At 35.8% G+C, this 19,059-nt stretch overlaps 3 protein-coding genes and 1 long non-coding RNA gene across 9 annotated transcripts; 2 read left to right on the forward strand and 2 right to left on the reverse strand.

The window, feature by feature from the left end:
* Positions 1-67: 67 nt before the first annotated feature.
* Pfdn5 (prefoldin 5) lies at positions 68-1,064 on the reverse strand. Of its 2 annotated transcripts, none has more exons than XM_090162778.1 (5): positions 949-1,064; positions 641-775; positions 500-574; positions 338-443; positions 68-277 (listed from the first exon to the last, which is right to left on the reverse strand). In XM_090162778.1, the coding sequence occupies exons 1-5, from the start codon at positions 1,030-1,032 to the stop codon at positions 201-203; spliced, it is 477 nt and encodes a 158-aa protein (XP_090018904.1). In that variant the 5' UTR covers positions 1,033-1,064; the 3' UTR covers positions 68-200. The 2 variants fall into 2 exon arrangements, with proteins under 2 accessions (XP_090018904.1, XP_090018905.1); XM_090162779.1 differs by having other exon boundaries at positions 900-965.
* Positions 1,065-1,291: 227 nt separating this feature from the next.
* LOC149921223 (uncharacterized) lies at positions 1,292-1,993 on the forward strand. Its single transcript, XR_016477416.1, has 3 exons — positions 1,292-1,329; positions 1,502-1,613; positions 1,693-1,993. It is a non-coding gene; the product is annotated as an uncharacterized LOC149921223 (long non-coding RNA).
* A 2,502-nt stretch (positions 1,994-4,495) lies between these two features.
* Der-2 (Derlin 2) lies at positions 4,496-6,469 on the forward strand. 5 transcript variants are annotated; one of them, XM_090162628.1, is made up of 8 exons: positions 4,496-4,855; positions 4,944-5,027; positions 5,087-5,288; positions 5,364-5,429; positions 5,489-5,656; positions 5,796-5,991; positions 6,106-6,196; positions 6,266-6,469. In XM_090162628.1, exons 3-8 carry the CDS (start codon positions 5,199-5,201, stop codon positions 6,348-6,350), a joined length of 696 nt encoding a protein of 231 aa, XP_090018754.1. In that variant the 5' UTR covers positions 4,496-4,855; positions 4,944-5,027; positions 5,087-5,198; the 3' UTR covers positions 6,351-6,469. The 5 variants fall into 5 exon arrangements, with proteins under 5 accessions (XP_090018754.1, XP_090018753.1, XP_090018756.1 ...); XM_090162627.1 differs by having other exon boundaries at positions 5,092-5,288; XM_090162630.1 differs by lacking the exon at positions 4,944-5,027.
* Positions 6,470-9,321: 2,852 nt separating this feature from the next.
* On the reverse strand, positions 9,322-14,728 carry LOC149921225 (uncharacterized). The gene is made up of 3 exons (XM_090162133.1): positions 14,616-14,728; positions 9,800-10,564; positions 9,322-9,397 (listed from the first exon to the last, which is right to left on the reverse strand). The coding sequence occupies exons 1-3, from the start codon at positions 14,726-14,728 to the stop codon at positions 9,394-9,396; spliced, it is 882 nt and encodes a 293-aa protein (XP_090018259.1). The 3' UTR covers positions 9,322-9,393.
* Between the last annotated feature and the right edge of the window lie 4,331 nt (positions 14,729-19,059).

Here is a 19,059-nt window from a genome sequence, read left to right on the forward strand (position 1 = left end):
CCAATCTACCTTTATCAGTTATGGAAGAATCATTTCAATGTAATTAAGTTTAAATAAAAACTTGATATTTGAAAATAGTTGTTAGAAATTTTTAATGAAATTTAAACATCAAAATGAAATAAGCATTTTTTGGTAAATTTAAATAGTAGTAACCTAGAATTGTTAAAACAAAGTTTGTAACAGAGTAACTGCAATAAAACTCAAGACTTAGGCGTAGCAGCTAGCTTTTGCGCTGCTAAAGAGGCTTGCAACTTCACTTCCATTGTTTCGATGACAGCTGTAACAGGTATGGAAGGTTTAAAATTTTATTGAATTATTCATTTAGTTAATAAATTACCATCTCTGAAGAGTATTTTTTGTTGCGCTATTTTTTGAATTTTTTCCATTTGGTCAGTTAAAAATTTTACTTTCCTTTTACAATAATCTTTACCCGCTTCATTGTCCTAAATTAACAATAATAATTAAATACAATTAGGATTAGTTTTTATATTTTGTTTACTTTTTCAACGTAATAACCAGTTCCAATATCAATAAGAACTTTATTTGTATTAACTAGGTTGCCAGGAACATAAAGCTTAAGTGTAACATTAAGGAACAGACAGAGGGTTTAAAAATATATAATGGAATTGTGAAAGGATACGGAGCCTGTTAAGGGAACTAGAACCTCTTTCCCTTCGCATTTGGGATCCATCTTATCGAGACACTCTTTAGATTCTTGAAATTTTCGTTGGGCTCCTTTTAACTGTTGTAACGAGGATCCCATCAAATCAATTTCCTGTAATACAAAAATTACAAAATTACCATCTGTAATGACTCATGAGGCATGGATAAGGGAGGGTCCAAATAGCCAAGGCTTAATTTGACAACTAGCATTTGGTAATATTATGTTATAGCAGTACCAATATATCAATAGTGTACATATTTTGTATTATTGAACTTGATAATTACTTGATCTAATTGCTGTTTTAATTGAGATAATTGAGGTAAACTCAATTTATCCATTTCGAGTGACTGCCCTTTACCACCAGCCATTATGATTTGTTTTCTAGAACTAAATTAACCATAAAGTTGGGAATATATGACTAGAGATACAATTACGCCTTCAGAAATCGGGGTTTCACGGGACAAATTCTTCACTGACTGTAAACTTTATCAATCGGCGGTAGCGCCTTCTATTTTTCCAAATAACTATTTTTTCAAATATCGTCTGCTTATATACTTTTTTTGCACTTTTTCACGTGTATCTAAGAGGTAATTTGTATTTGTAAATTATTTAAATTACTGGCAAGAAACTCAAAATAACGTTTAATATTCTGATTATAATAAAAAGTAAATATTGTATTATTCTAAGATAACTCCAAACTGTTAGAATTAAAATAACTTTTGGTCTTTGAACAATATTAAATTAGTATTTTCCTAATGCCTTCCCTATTCACCTTCTCATTAATATTCCTTACTATTTTACTGAGTCTTAAGTCGGTGTAAAAGTTAATTATTTTAGGAACGGGGAAACTTAAATGATATGTGATCATTCAAATCTGGGAGAAGTGTTTCATCGTGGTCAAATATGATAATGGTTGAGGCACCTTCGAACCAGCAACTCAATTTTTAAGGTAAGGCGTTAATTTGAAATTTTGAAGTCCCTTGATTTTCCAGTTTAATGCTTCATATGCATTTTTCCTTTATTTTAAGAATTTTAACAACACTCTTAGATGGATAAATTAACCCTTCATGATCATGTACGATTATTGAGCCTTTCGATGTTAAGCAATAATCATGTTAGCGATATTTATCCCTTCTTCCTGCACCAGCAACTCAAGCAACATTACCAATTTACTGGCGACAAGTCCAGTTTAAAAAAAAACCTTATTTCTCACCCTGAAGCAGACTGATCAAAATGAACCCCGCAAATCGCGTCTTCCTGCTGTGGAGTGTGGACCAGGGTCACATCAAGTTGCCTTATAGCCTCAATTCTTTACTAAAGTCGGTCTTTTTATTGGGAATCTAAATATTAAATCATTGCTTCAGATAAACCCCTCTATTCCTTATTTATTATTATACACTTACTTATGCATTGAAATTTTGTGTTTCTACCGGTATTAAAGGGACTCCTAAGTTCGGTGGCAAAAAAAGAAAGAAAATTGAGCATGCTTTTCATTCCCCCCAACCCCTCACTCGGCCTTGGCAGAGGCGGACAGAGTCAACCGTAAATTTCGCACTTTACTGACTTTACGCACATTTTGCCACCGAACTTTGGAGCCCCTTTAACATAACCTTTAACCAGAAATACATGAACCGAAATTATCAGCGACTGCTTTTTTATTCTGAGGCGTTTTCCCACAGCGCTAGGGGAGGGTGACAAGGAAGCATTCAAATATTTCAACCCACCCGCGGCCAAGGTATATTTTTGAGTGCATGCCGGGTAGAGTATTATGCCATCTAGTGAGTGAAAAATGAAATAGTTCCAGTTGAACGAAGGTCAAATTATCGAACGTATTATGGTCAAAGGCTTAACAGTCTTAGTTTGTGATGGTGTAAATTATTTTGAATTTATATTACTTTTAATCAAATTACAAACCACCGATTTATCCTTCACTTTAGGCTTGTTAATTAGAAACATATTGCACTGGGTAAAAGCCTCCTTAATTGACATTTTGACGTTTTAATTTGAACTAAATTGATATCTGATATAATGGTAGCTGTAATTCTTTACACTGACTGAAAAAGGTACTTTTTAAGTATTTTTTTAGTCCATGTTTTTTTTAAGTTTCTCACGGCGGCCACCAGGGTGAGTATTCAAATCTGTACCATGGACCCGTAGAGGATTGCATTCCGCGGAGGGAGGGACTACAACCGAGTAAAGAGAGGGGGAGACGGGGAAAACGCCTTTAGTATAAGCGGGATAGGTCGCTGATAATTTCGGTTCATGTATTTCTGCTTTAACTAAAACATTTCGACTCATTTTGGTGTTTATTAAACAATTACAATAGCTTATTAAACAATTACAATAGCCTATTAAAAATAATTTACTTTGTCTATTAAAGGGCAACGCAAGTTCTGTGGCAAAAAAAATAAAAAGCATGGTGCTTTTTAACCCCCTCCACCCCCACTCGGTACTGGCGAGACCATGCAGAGTTTTCCGTAAATTTCGCACTTTGCATACATAGGCACACAAATGCCAGCTTAGTTGCGTTGCCCTTTAAATCACTGTAACTTCAAGACGCGTTTAGGGGCTGTTCAATAATTACGTAACGTGGTAGGGGGGGGGGGGGTTTGGCAAGCGTTACGAAATGTTACGTGGGGGGGGGGGAGGGAGGGTTCACTGAAATGTTACTTAACACATCTTATTTTTAATATCGTAAAATAAAATTTTCTCCATTTTCAGAAACAGTCACAATTATTAAAAACATTTGTATTTTCATTGGTTTACTCACGTTTAAAAGAATTTCATACCCATGGGTATAAAGTGTTGCGTAAAAATACAATTGCAATTTCAAATGATAATTACAAACAATAAAATTTAGTACCTGATCTTATTGTACTTTATTACCAGCATATTAGTTGTTACGTACTATAATAATTTAAGGGGGGTTCGATATTTGTTACGTAATTTAAGAAGAGGGTTCTTTCCATTTGTTACTCTTTGTTACGACGGGGAGGGGGGAGTCCAAAAAGTGGTTTTTCTGCGTTACGTAATTTGTGAACAGCCCCTTAGTTTGCTAAGTCTATTTCTCCGTTTAAAATTTGGGTCAATTTCGCGCTAAACAACGTCGCCTAAAAGTAAAATCCACGTAGCTAGATACACAAATTGGAATGATATACGTGGCTTTTGCTTTCAGGATTTAATGATTCCCACCGCTAGAGATAGATGGCAATATCATCGAAGGAGAACGTTTCAGATTTAAAGCTAAATTTTTGTCCTTCGACTAATGTACCTCTATTTATTCCCAACTCAATGAAATTAACATGGAAGTTTCCCCCAAGCGGCAGTTTTTTTAATTTCATTTTAGTATTTTAAAAAGTCCACACCACAGTACGGGCCTGTCCACAGTGAAGTCCCAAACACTCACGGTTTGCGCAGCACGACACCGATTTTATCATGAAAAGTGACAAAATTTATACGGGGTTTGGATAACCATGCGATATTCTATGTTATTTATTTATTTATTTATTTATTTATATAATTGCTCAATAAGCCTCAGGTGGGCTTTTGTTTGAGCATCGCTACAGAAAGACGCAAAACCAAAAAAATTAAAAAAAAAAATTAAATAAAGGGAGAGACGAAAACAAATGAGTAAATTTGGAAATATTGGTTAAAAATCAAGTAACGCGAGAGGTATCTTTAAAATGAAAAAAGGCAGAGACATGGCGGCGAAACGTGTGGCGATTGGGGATAGAAACAATAAACTTATATATAAGCGAATTTACCATAGGGGGCGAGATTGAGTTGTTATGAGTTTGTGACGTCAATTTTAATATAAGTTTTTGCATCGTTTGCTTACATTTTGATATGTTTATTTAAGAAAAAACGTTCTTATTTCTTTTTCATTTATCTGTAGCAAACGCTCGGTCATAGGCGCTAACTCGGAGAAGCCAGCGCCGTTACGCCACCTTAACTCGTTTCAGTCGCGAATAGTACTGTTTATGTTCTTACGTGGGATTAATTATTTATCATTATTTTTCTGTTTAAACGATAATTTATTTCTCTTAAGAGAAAATTATGCTTAGAGAAGATTATGTGCCCTTTTTTTTATGCAATGATGTTGCTTGAGTAGTGTGTATTAAAAGATGAGAGGGAGTGACTATGTAACTCGAGGTGAGACTCATAGTGACGTTTTTAAAAAGTAATCTTTTCGTAAGTTGCAAATTCTTAAATAAAATCAACTACGACATACAGTTATTTATAATTAATTATAAATAATAATTACCTTTCTGTTATTAAGGTATTTCATTGTTGTCAATAACCCATCTTCGCGATGCGGACGCTTTAAATATTAGCCATTCGGCAACCATTTGAAATATCACACGTAAGGCTTAGAAGCCCCACACAAACTTTGGGTTTTTTTTTTCAATGTTTCATTTAAAGCGTAGGTGATAGCTTTAACATGAGGATGTCTTAATTGATAGAGGCGTCACATTTCTCTAAAAGGGCATTAATTTAAAAAAAATAACTGCGTTTCTTATAACCTGCTTTAAAAATGGCACTTGCCTTACATCAAGAATACATGCAAATACCAGTGATTACAAGAGCATACACAACAGCATGTATTTTAACCACAACTGTAGTTGTAAGTATTTAATTTTTCTGAATGAGCCTATTATTATTGGCACATACGCAGTACTTAAAAGTTTTACCATTCTAGCATTTAGACCTTGTATCACCATTCCAGCTTTACTTTAACCCCGATCTCATATTTTGGCGTTATCAGGTATATTAATGTTCATAATTATTATTAAGAAAGATCTTTAATATTATTTTAATTTTCAGTTTTGGAGACTGATAACGACATTCTTATTCTTTGGTTCTTTTGGCTTTAATTTTTTATTCAATATAATATTTACCTACCGATATTGTCGAATGTTGGAAGAAGGTTCATTCAGGAATCGGCCAGCAGACTTCTTCTTTATGTTCCTTTTTGGTGCTGCTGTCATGGTCGTATCCTTTCAAAATAGCTTGAAAAAACTTAGTTGTAGAACCAAATTTTTTAAATTTTGACGTGTATTTTAGTTCGAATGACAAGTAACTCCAACTTCATAATATTTTGAATTTGTTAAAAATCCTTAAATGTGCGTAGTTCATTGCCATGTTTGTAAATTTGCTCTTTCTTGGTCAAGCTTTCACAATCATGCTAGTCTATATATGGAGCCGCAGAAATCCTTTTATCCGAATGAATTTCTTCGGCCTTTTAAACTTCCAAGCGCCGTACCTTCCATGGGTCCTTTTAGGATTTTCATTATTGCTCGGAAACTCCGTTATGGTTGATTTAATGGGTAATTAATTTACAACCTTTGAAGCGCTGTTGGTAAATAGTAAACCACAGTTTTGCCAGCTTATTAATAAATCTTATTATTTGATACATTTAAATTATATCATTTTATATTTAGGAATTGCCGTTGGTCACCTATATTATTTTCTAGAAGACGTTTTCCCCCAACAACAGGGTGGATTTAAAGTACTTCAAACCCCACGATTTCTGTACGCAGATTTTAACATAAATTTTCAAAATTTAACTGTGTTTAATACGAATTTAACTTTTTTTGACAGAAAAATATTGTTAGAGTCACAGCCAAATGAACCGGACTATAACCCTCTCCCGGAAGATCGACCAGGAGGATTCAACTGGCAATGATGAACTTTGTTTATCTTAATATATATAATTATTATTATTTACACCAAAAATTGAAGTGTATTTCTCATTGATTCACATTTAGTCCTACACCATATGTTAATAAAATACACTGTAATGTATCTTTTTGTTAATTGCTTTAAATATTTTGGTTTTGTGTTAATTTTTCTGTTTTGCAAAAATTGAATTTAATTATATCTAATTTATCTATCATTATTATTAATATTACAAAACCAATCCAATTAAAAAAAAATTACTATAAGTTTAACAAGCATGTTCTGGTGCGATTTAATTTTGGACAATCTGGCATATCTGGTTCTAAATGGCAATAAATGACTTTGGCATAACCAAGATCGTATTTAGAGCCATAAGAACATAGCAATGCGGGAGCGAGGCTCTTTTATTTGATAAAGAAACGACCTCTATTTGATAAACAATTACCTAGAGCTCCCTAGTGGCAGATACTATCAATTGACAAAGTTTGCACTGTTTTACAGGCCATTCGATTGGGAAATTCTTTTAAAGTCTGAGAACAGAGCGAATTCCCACCCCTCCTATCCTGTATTTAATTTTTTGAAGAGTGACAACTTGATTGTCAGCTCTGACAGCTTGAGTGACCGCCTGGACAATTCCATGTATTGTAGCATACCTCTTTTTTTGATGCTCATTGTATATATTCTATTCAAAAACAGTCAGAGCCGTCGGTCAAGCTGTCCACGCTGTCACTCAATTTTGCGGGGTCAAAATGCGCTCTCGAGAAAATGGAATCTCTGTTCGCGGCCTTTAAACGAGGTATCACAAGCCTATATTATTTCGAAAACGTTAGTGAACCGGCGGACATCTTGATGTCATCGTAACTAAAAGACGCAGTTCTCTCTCTCTCTCTCTCTGGTAAATCATTCAACTAGAATCAATCTAAAACGTATGGTTCACTGGTTCATTTCTTTATCTCCTGGACTATTATTGCTGGCTGGTACGTCCAATTTTAATTTAGTACATTACTTTTTTTTTATTCAAAGAAGAAAGGGCTGAGTGAGTCTGAGAAGACCGCGAGCCCGGCGAAGACACCACCTGATTAATCAGGGCGAGATATGTGTAACGGCCACGCCAACGGGGGGATACGTGGGGACACCCGTGGGGGCATTGGTGGTCGTCCTCACACGACCATCCACAAACTCTGCCTCCCGGACGCCTGGGATTACAGGAGTGAGCCACTACTCCCGGCTAGTACATTACTTTAACGGATAATTTCAATTATTAGGAATTTTGGTTTAATTTCAAATTTTAACAATCGCAGCCCTAATCAGCTATGCTAATACTCAAGGTACCACCTTAGGCCCAAGTCAAAGAGCGACTTTTAATGTTCTATATCTAAGCAAAAAAATCCAATTGAATCGACACAAAGTAAGGCACACGAGTGAAAAACATTACGAATGTGATCTGTGTAGCTTCATTTGCCCACATAAATCAAGTTTAAATGTACATAAAGCGAGGCACAGGGGTAACAAACATCACTGGATAACAATTTTAAAATCCAGTTTAAATCGACACAAATCGGAGCCAGGAGTGAGAAACCCTAGGAATGTTGTCTGTGCACTCAGAAATCCAGTTTAAATCGACACAAAGCAAAGTCCTGTGTTTAGAAGCCCTAGGAATGTAATCTGTGTTATTTCAAATGCACACAGGAATCCAGTCAAAATGGAAACAACGCAAGTGACAAAGGTGAGAAACCCTAGGAATGTAATCTGTGTAATTTCAAATTCGCACAGGAATCCAGTAAAAATGGAAACAATGCAAGTGACACAGGGGTGAGAAACCATCCGAATGTAATCTGTGTAATTTCACATGCGCACAGGTATCCCGTTGAAATCGACACGAAGTCACGAAATTGGGCATTATACGAAAAACAATCTCAAAAACAAAAGTGTCTAAAAGTGTCACCGTTGTTTAAATGAAAGTTTCTAACTGAATTGGGCCCGGATCTTTTTATTCTTCAAATGTCATGAAACACCTACAAATTTAATTTAATTACAAAAATTGTTCAAATTGACCACTTTGGGCTTCGATCCACGTATGGGCCCGTCGTACAAAGGCCTCTTGAACCCGTTGTAAGATTCCAGGCGTGTTACGGATAGTTTCACAGGCATCAAGTTTTCGTTGTCCTAGGTCATCAATGTTGCAAACTTCAGTCTTGTAAACCAAGTCTTTAATGTGTCCCCAGAGATAAAAGTCGGGAGGGGTTAGATCGGGAGATCGAGCGAGCCACGCAATGATCCCCCCTCGACCAATCCGTCTACAAGGAAACGCCTCATCAAGGTGAGCTCTTACTTCTCGGCTAAAGTGTGATGTAGCTCCGTTGTGCAAAACCACATGCGCCTCAACGTTGCTAATGGTACGTCTTCCAGTAATTCTGGCAAAGTACCTCGTAGAAACCGTGAATACTTCTCACCATTTAGCCTGGGTGGAAGAATGCCAGGTCCAAGTAAAGTGTTACAAACAATTCCACACCAGACATAAAGGCTAAATGGCTGTTGATGTGATCTAACAGTTGTCGCGTGAGAGTTTCTTTGACTCCACTGATGATTATTGTGCAGATTGATAATGCCGTCACGATAAAAATTGGCTTCATCAGCCGTTAGGATTATAGCCGGGAACTGTGGATTTTCCGCCACTCTGTCCACAAACCACTGACATAACTCAACTCGCCTAGGATAGTCTACTTCATTCAGAGATTGGACCTTTGGCAGATGGTAAGGGTGATACTGGTTACCATGAGGTATTCGCCACACTATGGCGGGATTCACCCCCAATTGCATTCCCACTTACCGGGTACTTCTTTCGGGATCATTGTCGTATTTTTAAAGGAACTCTATCAGGATCGACCTCGATCCTTTCAGGGGTGATTATATGACCCAGGTACTTAATTCGCTTCACAGCCAACTGTATTTTCTTGGAGCTGAAGGTCAAGCCATTCGCACCAGCTGTTTCCAATATTCGTATAAGTAGTTTGTTATGTTCAAGGGTAGTACTTGCTGTAAGGAGGAAGTCATCTGTGGAAATTTATTAGCATTTTTAAATCGCTCCGGTGGAAAAAGCTGATGCATAACCTGCTGAAATACTTCTGTAGCTGTTACATATCCCATATGGGATGCGGAGGAATCTAAATGTACCAAAGGGAGTAGCAAAAGTGCAAAGGTAAGAACTTTCCTCCGTTAATTGTACTTGCCAAAATGCACTTTTGGCATCGAGGAATGTAAAAATTTTGTTTCCATGTATTGTGTACGATTAAATAAAGATACGGGAACTTAGGAATTATAACTTTTGTCTTTATTAACACGTCGCGTCCAGCGAGCGAGAGCAACTGAGGGAGGAGGGAAGAGGAGACGTTTTGGCTCAACGCCGCATGAGTGGCGCCCCCTGCCCGTGACAACATGAGTCTGTAAAATACATACATAACACCATGCAAGTCAGAGAATATTTGTTGGCCAGTCGGACTTGGAAAATGTTGACGCTTTATTGCTGGGTTTAGTTTCCTTGGATCTAAGCAGATTGTTTCTGGGTCTTGCGTTGGTAGGACCCCACTAGCAGATGAAGCATGAATTGAAAGTAGTTTGTTCAGCGTCGTTCGAGTTCTAGAGATAGGAGCCAGGGCTTCAGAATCATAAGCGCCGAGTATCGGAGTAGTCTGATGAGGAGTAATATAAAAAGTTTGTGTTTGAGTACTAGTAGCTGAAGTACATGGCAAGTCCGTCACGCCAAGAACAGGGAAACAATGACAAGTGTTCGCCACTATGCGGCGACTAGGTGGTTGTAGAGTAGGTTTCACTTGAAACCGATCATAGATATGCTTGGGCAATATATTCACCTGTGATCCTATATCAAGCTTAAACCGGACAGGAATAGTGTTGATATGTATAACTTCAAACCATTCATCTTCATAAGTACTGGAGGAGGGAAGCAGGGTAGCTTCGCACACAGCCACAATAGTGTGTAAAGAAAAATCCGGTACGTCCTCTTGTGGAAAGCCTGAAGGATGAAAAAAATATGAGTTTTGGCCAAATGAGGTCTCATGTTGATCGTAGTCAGAATTTTCTTGATATTGTAGTGAGTTGGTAGCATATGACGAATTTGCAGAAGTTTCAAAAGGTGACCCACGACCATGGACGGAAGTGTCATAGCAGTCGTTGTTGAACGGTTCCTGTGAGCTGTGAGAAAATCTTCATTATAAAAAGCAGCCAGGGAGTGAGCTCCAGTTGAGCGGGATAATGCTGCCTAGTGGACTTTGCGAGAACAAGCGTGACAGATCGATTCCGAGGCTGGACAATGGTCCTGTCGGATGTGCTGTAATCCACAATTTAGGCAACGTATTTGAGGACCTCGGGAAATTGGCGCACGATGATACCTTCGAGGAGCAGACAGCGACCTAGCCTGTCTGGAACCAGTAGAGCTAGGCGGAACATACGGAAGGAGCCAAGGTAGGCCGTGGACGAGATGGCAAAGGTAAGCGATGTAGTACATGTGGTTGGAAATGACGAGGTCCGTGATATAACGCATCCACACCAACAGCAGTACTCTGTGTGGGACCACGCAACAATTGAGCATGACTTTTAGACAGCTTGACAAAGAGTTATGGCCTGTTGAAGAGTTAAATTTTGTTTAGAAAATAGTATATTCCGCAGGTCTTCTTTGTATATTCCAGCGAGTATCTGATAACGAATCAGCGAATCCGTAAGGGTACCAAATTCACAATTCCGTGCCTGTGTACGAAGATCAGTAAAAAAAGTGTCAAATGGTTGGCCTTGGTTTTGTTTGGTGTGAAAAAAAACGTAACGATGAGAGTCGGGATTGTTGTATGGTTCGTAGTAAGCATCGAATGCAGCATATATATCTTCTAAAGCAGGGTGCTCTTGACCCACATGGTTGGCAATATGTAAATTATCGTATATCTTACGGCTAGCCGGGCCTATAGTGTATAAAAAAGTGGCTACTTGCGTGTCTCCTTGTTCTTTAGCGAGCTTCGCAGCAGTTGCAAAAATCTTGAAATTGTCTTTGTAATCTCTCCAGACAGCAGCAGGATTGGAACCAGTCGGATCGAAGTGGTCAGGGCCTCGAAATGAAGAAGAGGAAAGTGACGACATGACGAGTGAAGGTGTAGTCCAGAATGCAAGCAGTTTGCAGATGAGAGGGGAACTTCTGACACCATGAAGTATAACGAGGCAGTTCAATTATAAAAGCACATTTCTTTATTACATAGTTATGAAGGAGAGAGTTAATTCTCATATTTTACAAGGCTATATATCACTTAAACCGGAAGCCGGGAACGGAAGTCAAATAGTAAATCTCCGAACGCCATCTATCGATAATTATTACACTAACAAGGAAACAACCCGAGGTGTTACACACCGATTTTGTTCAAACTCGGGTGATTGGTAGACCTTCTTGTAACTTGAAAAATCCTAAAGGGATTTTATTCAATGGCCATGGCAACGAAAAATGTTTTTGACAACATAAAATATACATTTTCCCATTGAAAATAACATGGGATTTTGACCGATTCCAAGGGTGAAACATTTTAAAAAATTGAACAAATTTTAAAATACCAATTTTATAAAAAAATTTATGAAAATTGACGAAAAAAATCAAAATTGATCATATTTTGATCAATTTGAACCAAATGGGTGAAAATGAACCGAAATGGCTTAAATTGAAAAAATGTGAGAAAAAAATAAAAAATACAAACATTGAAAAAAATATTTCAAAATTGATTAAAATAATTTTAAAATTGAAAAATATAAAATTGAAGAAATATTGATCAAAAACAGTAGCTCGATCAAAATTCATAGGAATTGACGGAAATTTATAAGTTGTGTAAAATTGGATTAATGTATAGATAAATTGCGATTTTTTGAAAAACAAAGTATTTATTTTGGTCAATTTGATCAAACTTGACCAAAATTGGAAAATAATAGATCTAAATTAGCCCAAGTTTAAAGTTTTGTAAAATTATATAAAAATAAACTAAATTTTACCAACTATCTCAAAATTGTTTGAAATATTTTTTTTCAAAATTGAAAAATGTTAATAACACTGAAAAAATTATCAAAATCAATAGTTTCGATCCAAAATAATCAAACTTGATAGGAATTGATAGAAATTTATTTATATAGATAAATTACTTTTTTTAATTATATTAAATTATTATTATTTTCCAAATTTGTAAAATAATAGATCAAAATTAGCAAAATTTTTAAATTTTGTAAACATTGGGTGAAATTCATTAAAAATTATTTATATCGCATCAAATTGGGTTAAATTCATTAAATTGGGTGAAATAAAGAAATTACGCTAAAATTGACCCAAATTGGGAAAAAATACTTAAGAAAATTAGCTAAAATTGAACCAAATTGGGGGAAAAATAAAAAAAATACTAAAATAAATAAAGAGATTACGCTAAAAATAAAGCATAGTCGCTAAATAACAGCGATTTTAACGATTTTCGGCTTTTGTAGGTAATTTTGCATGCCTACAATTAAATACGGATGAAAGCGAACAAATTTGGGTTAAAACAATAAATATTAGTTACTTCAAGTAAAATTGGGAAAAATTATTAATTATTTCAAATAAAATTGGGTATACGTGTAAATATTTCAATTATACTTGAGTAAACCATCGAATACGTTACTTTTAATTAAATTCACAATTGTTAGTAAAAAATCATGTTGGTTGCTAGAAAACGGAAATGACGAACTCATTTTTTTCCTATATAGTATTATAGTACTGTATATAAATATGTTTGTGTAAATATAACGTACTTAAAAAGGTAAAATATGAGAAAACAAATGATTAGAAAAACCGAGAAACGTTTAATAACAACGAATAAAACAATTTTGTATTACACTGTTTCTTAAAATAATCAATAATAATAATTTTAAAATTTTGCTAATTTTGATCTATTACTTTCCAAATTTGGAAAATAATTAAAAAAAAAGCATTTTACCTATATTAATAAATTTCCATCAATTCATATCAATTTTGATCGTTTGGCCCGTTTGGGATCGAAACTATTGATTTTGATAATTGTTTTCAGTGTTATTAATATTTTTCAATTTTGAAAAAAAATATTTCAAACAATTTTGAGATAGTTGGTCTTATTTAGTTTATTTTTATATAATTTTACAAAACTTTAAACTTGGGCTAATTTAGATCTATTATTTTCCAAATTTGGTCAAGTTTGATCAAATTTACCAAAATAAATACTTTGTTTTTCAATTTATCTATACATTAATCCAATTTTACACAACTTATCAATTTCCGTTAATTCCTATGAATTTTGATCGAAACTACTGTTTTTGATCAATATTTCTTAAATTTTATATTTTTCAATTTAAAAAAAATTATTTCAATCAATTTTGAAATATTTTTTTCAATGTTTGTATTTTTTTATTTTTTTCTCACATTTTTCCAATTTTAGCCATATCGGTTCATTTTCACCCATTTGGTTCAAATTGATCAAAATGTGATCAATTTTGATTTTTTTCGTAAATTTTTATCAATTTTTTATAATTTTGGTATTTTAAAATTTGTTCAGTTTTTAAAAAAATATTCACATGGCAAAACCATTAACCATTGAATAAAATCCCTTTAGGATTTTTCAAGTTACATGAAGGTCTACCAATCCCCCGAGTTTGAACAAAATCGGTGTGTAACACCTCGGGTCGTCTCCTTGTAAGTAGTTTAAGCTTTTTAAGGCGCGATACTACAGACAGTAGTGGGTGAAATAGCACTATTTTTTAACGCGGTAGGAGACAAATTTTTGGTAATACGAAACTTTACAAAACACGTGGTCATTTCGCGGAAATTCGGGTTTCCATATGGGTTGCAACGGAAGGAGTTTTTGTCACCTTGGCCTAGTTTGCTTTTATTGGAGTTTAATTAGAATTAATATGGAAAGTTGTTCTTGTTCAACGAATTGTCTTAGTGGTTGATTTTCTTTTCGTTTATCATGTATTTTATTATTACCATTAATTTCATTGCTCGACATTGTTAAAAACGAAAATTTTAAAACACTGGCGAACTCGCGGAGGAATACTACGCGGTCATCGTACATTCGTTTAGCGCGACGTGCGCCCTCTAGTGGCGGTAATCGGAATCAAAATCCGGACTGGCTGGAGGGGGGGGGGGGCGCAAGTTTATCCCCTTACGAGACTGGTGAACGTATCCTTTAATTATTTACTCTTTATTTATTTTTCAAAGACAAGGTGTAATTACTTGTTTTTCGACGTCTTCAACATCTTCCGTCCTTTGACGATTACTTGCTGGTTGAATATGACCACGCTCTCGTTAATGTCCAAGTTAGTGAAATTCGCCATAGCTGGTATCATTATTGACGCAAAGTAATGGTTTTTCGAAGCAGCACGTTATTTTACACTTGTGAAAGTTCAAAGTTTAAAAGAATGACCGGCGCGCAGTGGGGCAAGCTGAGCCCAAACCTGGTCAAAATTAATATCTCAAAAACCGTTTCCTGTACTAATTTTTGTGACACTTAACACGTGTTGGGGGCAGCTAAAAATGATAACATCGATGACCTTGAACCATGTCTTCAAGGTCATTGAAAAATCATTTCGAGAATCGTTAGATTTAGAAACTTCGTTCCAATTAGAAAGTTGTTCCTCGTCATATATTATGTCTGAATAACTTTGGCCCGAATTCATTTGATCAATTGAAAGCCGGAAAACAAGTTGGTCATCAAGTAAACAATGCTAAACTGTTTACAATTAAAATTTTATAAATCCAAAAATTACAAATATGGGCAAGATATTACAAAGATTAATCGTTGAAAATCTTACTGAAAACCTCTGCTGAATAATAAACATGCTCGAAATTTTTCGGCTTTCAATTGATCAAATGAATTCGGGCCAAAGTTAAGTTATTCAGAGATAAAATATGATGAGGAACAACTTTCTAATTGGAACGAAGTTTCTAAATCTAACAGTTCTCGAGATAATTTTTCAATGGACTTGAAGAAACGGTTCAAGGTCATCGATGTTATCAATTCAAATTGTTCCCCAACACGTGTTAAGTGCCACAAATTTTTTAAATTAGTACAGGAAACGGCTTTGATGTTATCGTCATGGATCGTTTTTAAATTGGACACCCTTTTTAATTTCATATATGTATCTATTGAAAATCTATAAGAAAATAGTAAATAGGCAAATATCGGCCAAATGTTTAATCGATATTGTGATAGATAATGAACATTCATGGTATACCAAAAACTATGCAAAAACTCCTACTTAAAATTTGTACAAAAATCTACTACTTCTAAGGAGCCTGGTGGATAATAAAATTTTGCAGTCAAAAATTGTGCGGTGGTTTATTAACAAATATTATATATTAAAATAAAATTAATACGCGCGATTTATTTTATTTTTTACTTTTGGCCAGGTTTGGGCTCAGTTTGCCCCACTGTGCGGCGTTTGGAAAATGTTCCCCTGTTTTATTGAAGCTTTTCTAAATACCTTTTTACAACTAGATTTAAATCTCAAACTAATAACCGGTAATTTTTCCGGGGTAAGTGCTTGCCAATAACGTTAAGTTGTGACGAATAATACGTGACCAACAATTTTCCATTGGGTCCAAGGAATAACAGACACTACATTGCCCGTTTTTCGACGTTTTGGGGGCCAATTACTGGGCAGCAATGTATTTTCGGACTCATGTTCATTGGACGTTTTCGACTCAATATGTCCCAAAGATCACGCCACTTAAAGGGCAACGCAAGTGAGCTGGCATTTGTGTGCCTATGTATTCAAAGTGCGAAATTTACGGTAAACTCTGCATGGTCTCGCCAGTACCGAGTGGGGGTGGAGGGGGTTAAAAAGCACCATAATTTTTCTTTCTTTTTTGCCATAGAGCTTGCGTTGCTCTTTAATATTTGTAAGCCGTAACACGTCCTTGTATATTGGGTTAATTTATTTTTAATACTAAATTTTTAAGTTTTGAGTAGACATTTTTAAATCGATTTTTATAAACGATTGATGTTTCTTATAACACTCTTTTACTATGGAAATTTCTTTCCCCTAACGGCTCTCCTCCCCATACGAATATTCTCCGTAAAATAATCTTTGTCATCAGTCTTTCCAAAAGTAGCATAAGACCCAAAAGTGTGTCAGCTGTACCTTCGCGCATATTGAAATTTCTAGTGAGACCTAGTCACACTATAGACTACATAACCTACTAGTTGGAATAGTACTAGCAACTCTATATTTAGTCTATTTTCGGTCACGATTTTATCTCCGATTTACTCGCTCGTAGACATACGTTCTAAAACCCCTCACTCGGCTGCGCTGGAGTACTTCGATTTTGATAAAGTATTTTCCAAACCCCCCTCCCCTTCGTTTCCCTTTTTACACACAATCCTAAGGATTTGTGTGTCTCACGTACAGTGTAGCCATTGCCGCCGATGCCGCCGATGCCAATGGCACCGTGTCGCGCATAACTCTTCAACGGTTCGGGATAAAAGAGTCAAGGATATCTGGTTCGAATGTACATACATCACCATGGAAAGATTTCCATAAAATTTTCAAATCGGAGCCCTAGAAGTTGGGCATTTGCCCAATTTACTATTTTCGGTGGTTTCGCTTTGTGTGGTAGATATTTTATTTAAAATTAAGTCCGATAGCGTTAAAAAAATATTATTGGATAGATTAGGATTCAGCGGACCTACAACTTCGGTTATATCAATAAATATTAAAAGGCAACGCAAGCTCTGTGGCAAAAAAATAAATACAAATTATGGTGCTTTTAAACCCCCTCCTCTGCGAGACCATGCAGAGTTTACCGTAAATTTCGCACTTTGCATAAATATGCACACAAATGCCAGCTCACTTGCGTTGCCCCTTTAAATTTAAGTATAGTTTTCAGGGTAATTTACGGGACCCCAATTTTAGTGGTTTTATATTTTCACCTAAAAATCTACATACAGTTCCTTAATTTAAGTCTGATTTTCATGAAAGTTATATTTTTGAATAGCTGTGGTTTACATATAACCTAGAGTTCCAAATACGTTCCTTAAATTTAATTCTAAGTAAGGTTTTTTGGGCAGCGTATACGGATCCCCACAAAATCCAACATTGTAAATCCGCGTGTTTATAGAGGTCTACGCGCCCGTTTTTCTCTAGCGTTTTTCAAGGCCGTTCAGAGTGCGCCGCGCTTTCAACCTATTACCAGAAGTAACTAATAAGTATGACACTGATCGACCTAGTTTTCGGCGTATGACCAGAAGTAATAAGTGTGGCACTAAACTTAACAAATAAGTGTGATCAGAAGTAACAAATAAGTGTGTTTATCACCACAGTGCTATCTAGGAGCAACAAACACAGCACCCTACACAAGGAGAACGCGAGCCGTCAAAAGTCGTGCATTTTCTCGCGTACAATTTTCATTGGTTAGACGCTTTAGCGCCTGCTGCCGTTGGAAGGGGAAAATTCTGAAATTGTCTCCTCCCCCCCCCCCCCGCCCGTAAAACATTCAGCGTAGAGCTTCGTCCAATGAAATTTGTACACAACACTGCGTTAGCATGTTTAAAAGCTAGCTGCGTTCTCCTTGTGTTTGTTGCTCCTAGGTGCTATTAATTATACCATCTGAGGTGTACCGTTAGGGGGGAAATTGGAGCCTATTACCACTTAAAAAACAGCGGGAATTCATACCTCGATCTTGGAATGGTTATCCAGCCGTATTACCTATGGTAAGATCATAGAGGAACTCTATGGTAAGATCTTGGGGACCGTTTTCGGTGACGTGTATGAGAAAAAACTCGCCCCCTCGATCGCGTCTCCCCTCTTTGGTTTTTGTTATTCAACTCCCCGGCCATTTCGAAATTTAGGGTTTCAAACCCCACCTAATGTACATGTGGAAGGAGTCCGCATGTGGAAGGATTAAGTCCGGCATTGTTAGCGCTGTCAAAATTGTCAGCAGTGACAATGCCCTTGAGAACCGCGAAGTCCGAATGACGAGGGGACCGTCGCTATCAATACGGGGATAGCGAAGGGAAAAGCAAAAAGATGTTCGAACCCTTTTTCGGCACTTTGGGATGAAATTATCTGAAACTAGGATTTAATACCATTTAAAATCGTAAGAGAAAACACGTATGCTCTGACGTCAAAATGATGAAAAAAAATGGTCCCCTAGATAGAGACGGAAATTGGCCGATATAACCATTCCAAATTCGATGTATGAATTCCTGACCAACAGCTGGAAAAACCTTTATGCCAGTGCCACACACCTTTTGCCGTTCCCCTGCATATTGAAGTCCTATAACTAAGATTATTAGTATATGCTTACCTCAAATGTTTAGAGTATAAAATTTTGAGATAAATTGCATATTTTCCAAATTAGACAAGATTTAAATAAATAATTAAAATTATGAAATCTAAATAATAAGAAATTTTTTAATTAATACTAGGTGTATTTAGATAATATCAACATATAAAATATAATAAGGTAGATATTGAGGTACATAATCAATGGCATTAGAGGTCAGGGGGCTCCCACTAAAATCTGTGGAAAAAAATAGGGAAAAAGGACTTTTCGCGATAAAAATATGATAAAATTGGAATAAAAATTATCAATGTAGGAACCAAATAGGAATCAGTGTAAGACAAAGTTTTTTAAATGTAAACGTTGTTGTTGTCAAATGGTTGAATTTGTATAA

Source organism: Leiobunum rupestre, chromosome 11 (assembly GCF_980474605.1).
Source record: "Leiobunum rupestre chromosome 11, qqLeiRupe1.1.hap1, whole genome shotgun sequence".
Lineage (NCBI taxonomy): Eukaryota > Metazoa > Arthropoda > Arachnida > Opiliones > Sclerosomatidae > Leiobunum > Leiobunum rupestre.

Coding starts and splice junctions, on each gene's coding strand:
- Pfdn5 (XM_090162778.1), bottom strand. CDS start 1,032: ATGGCTGGTGGTAAAGGGCAGTCACTCGAAATGGATAAATTGAGTTTA. Junction 575..640: donor TAGTTCCCTTAACAGGCTCC/GTATCCTTTCAC, acceptor GTTACACTTAAG/CTTTATGTTCCTGGCAACCT. Junction 278..337: donor AAAAATACTCTTCAGAGATG/GTAATTTATTAA, acceptor TACCTGTTACAG/CTGTCATCGAAACAATGGAA.
- Der-2 (XM_090162628.1), top strand. CDS start 5,199: ATGGCACTTGCCTTACATCAAGAATACATGCAAATACCAGTGATTACA. Junction 5,657..5,795: donor TTGGTGCTGCTGTCATGGTC/GTATCCTTTCAA, acceptor AAATGTGCGTAG/TTCATTGCCATGTTTGTAAA. Junction 6,197..6,265: donor CTTCAAACCCCACGATTTCT/GTACGCAGATTT, acceptor TTTTTTTGACAG/AAAAATATTGTTAGAGTCAC.
- LOC149921225 (XM_090162133.1), bottom strand. CDS start 14,728: ATGATACCAGCTATGGCGAATTTCACTAACTTGGACATTAACGAGAGC. Junction 10,565..14,615: donor TTGAAGACGTCGAAAAACAA/GTAATTACACCT, acceptor TTTATAATGAAG/ATTTTCTCACAGCTCACAGG.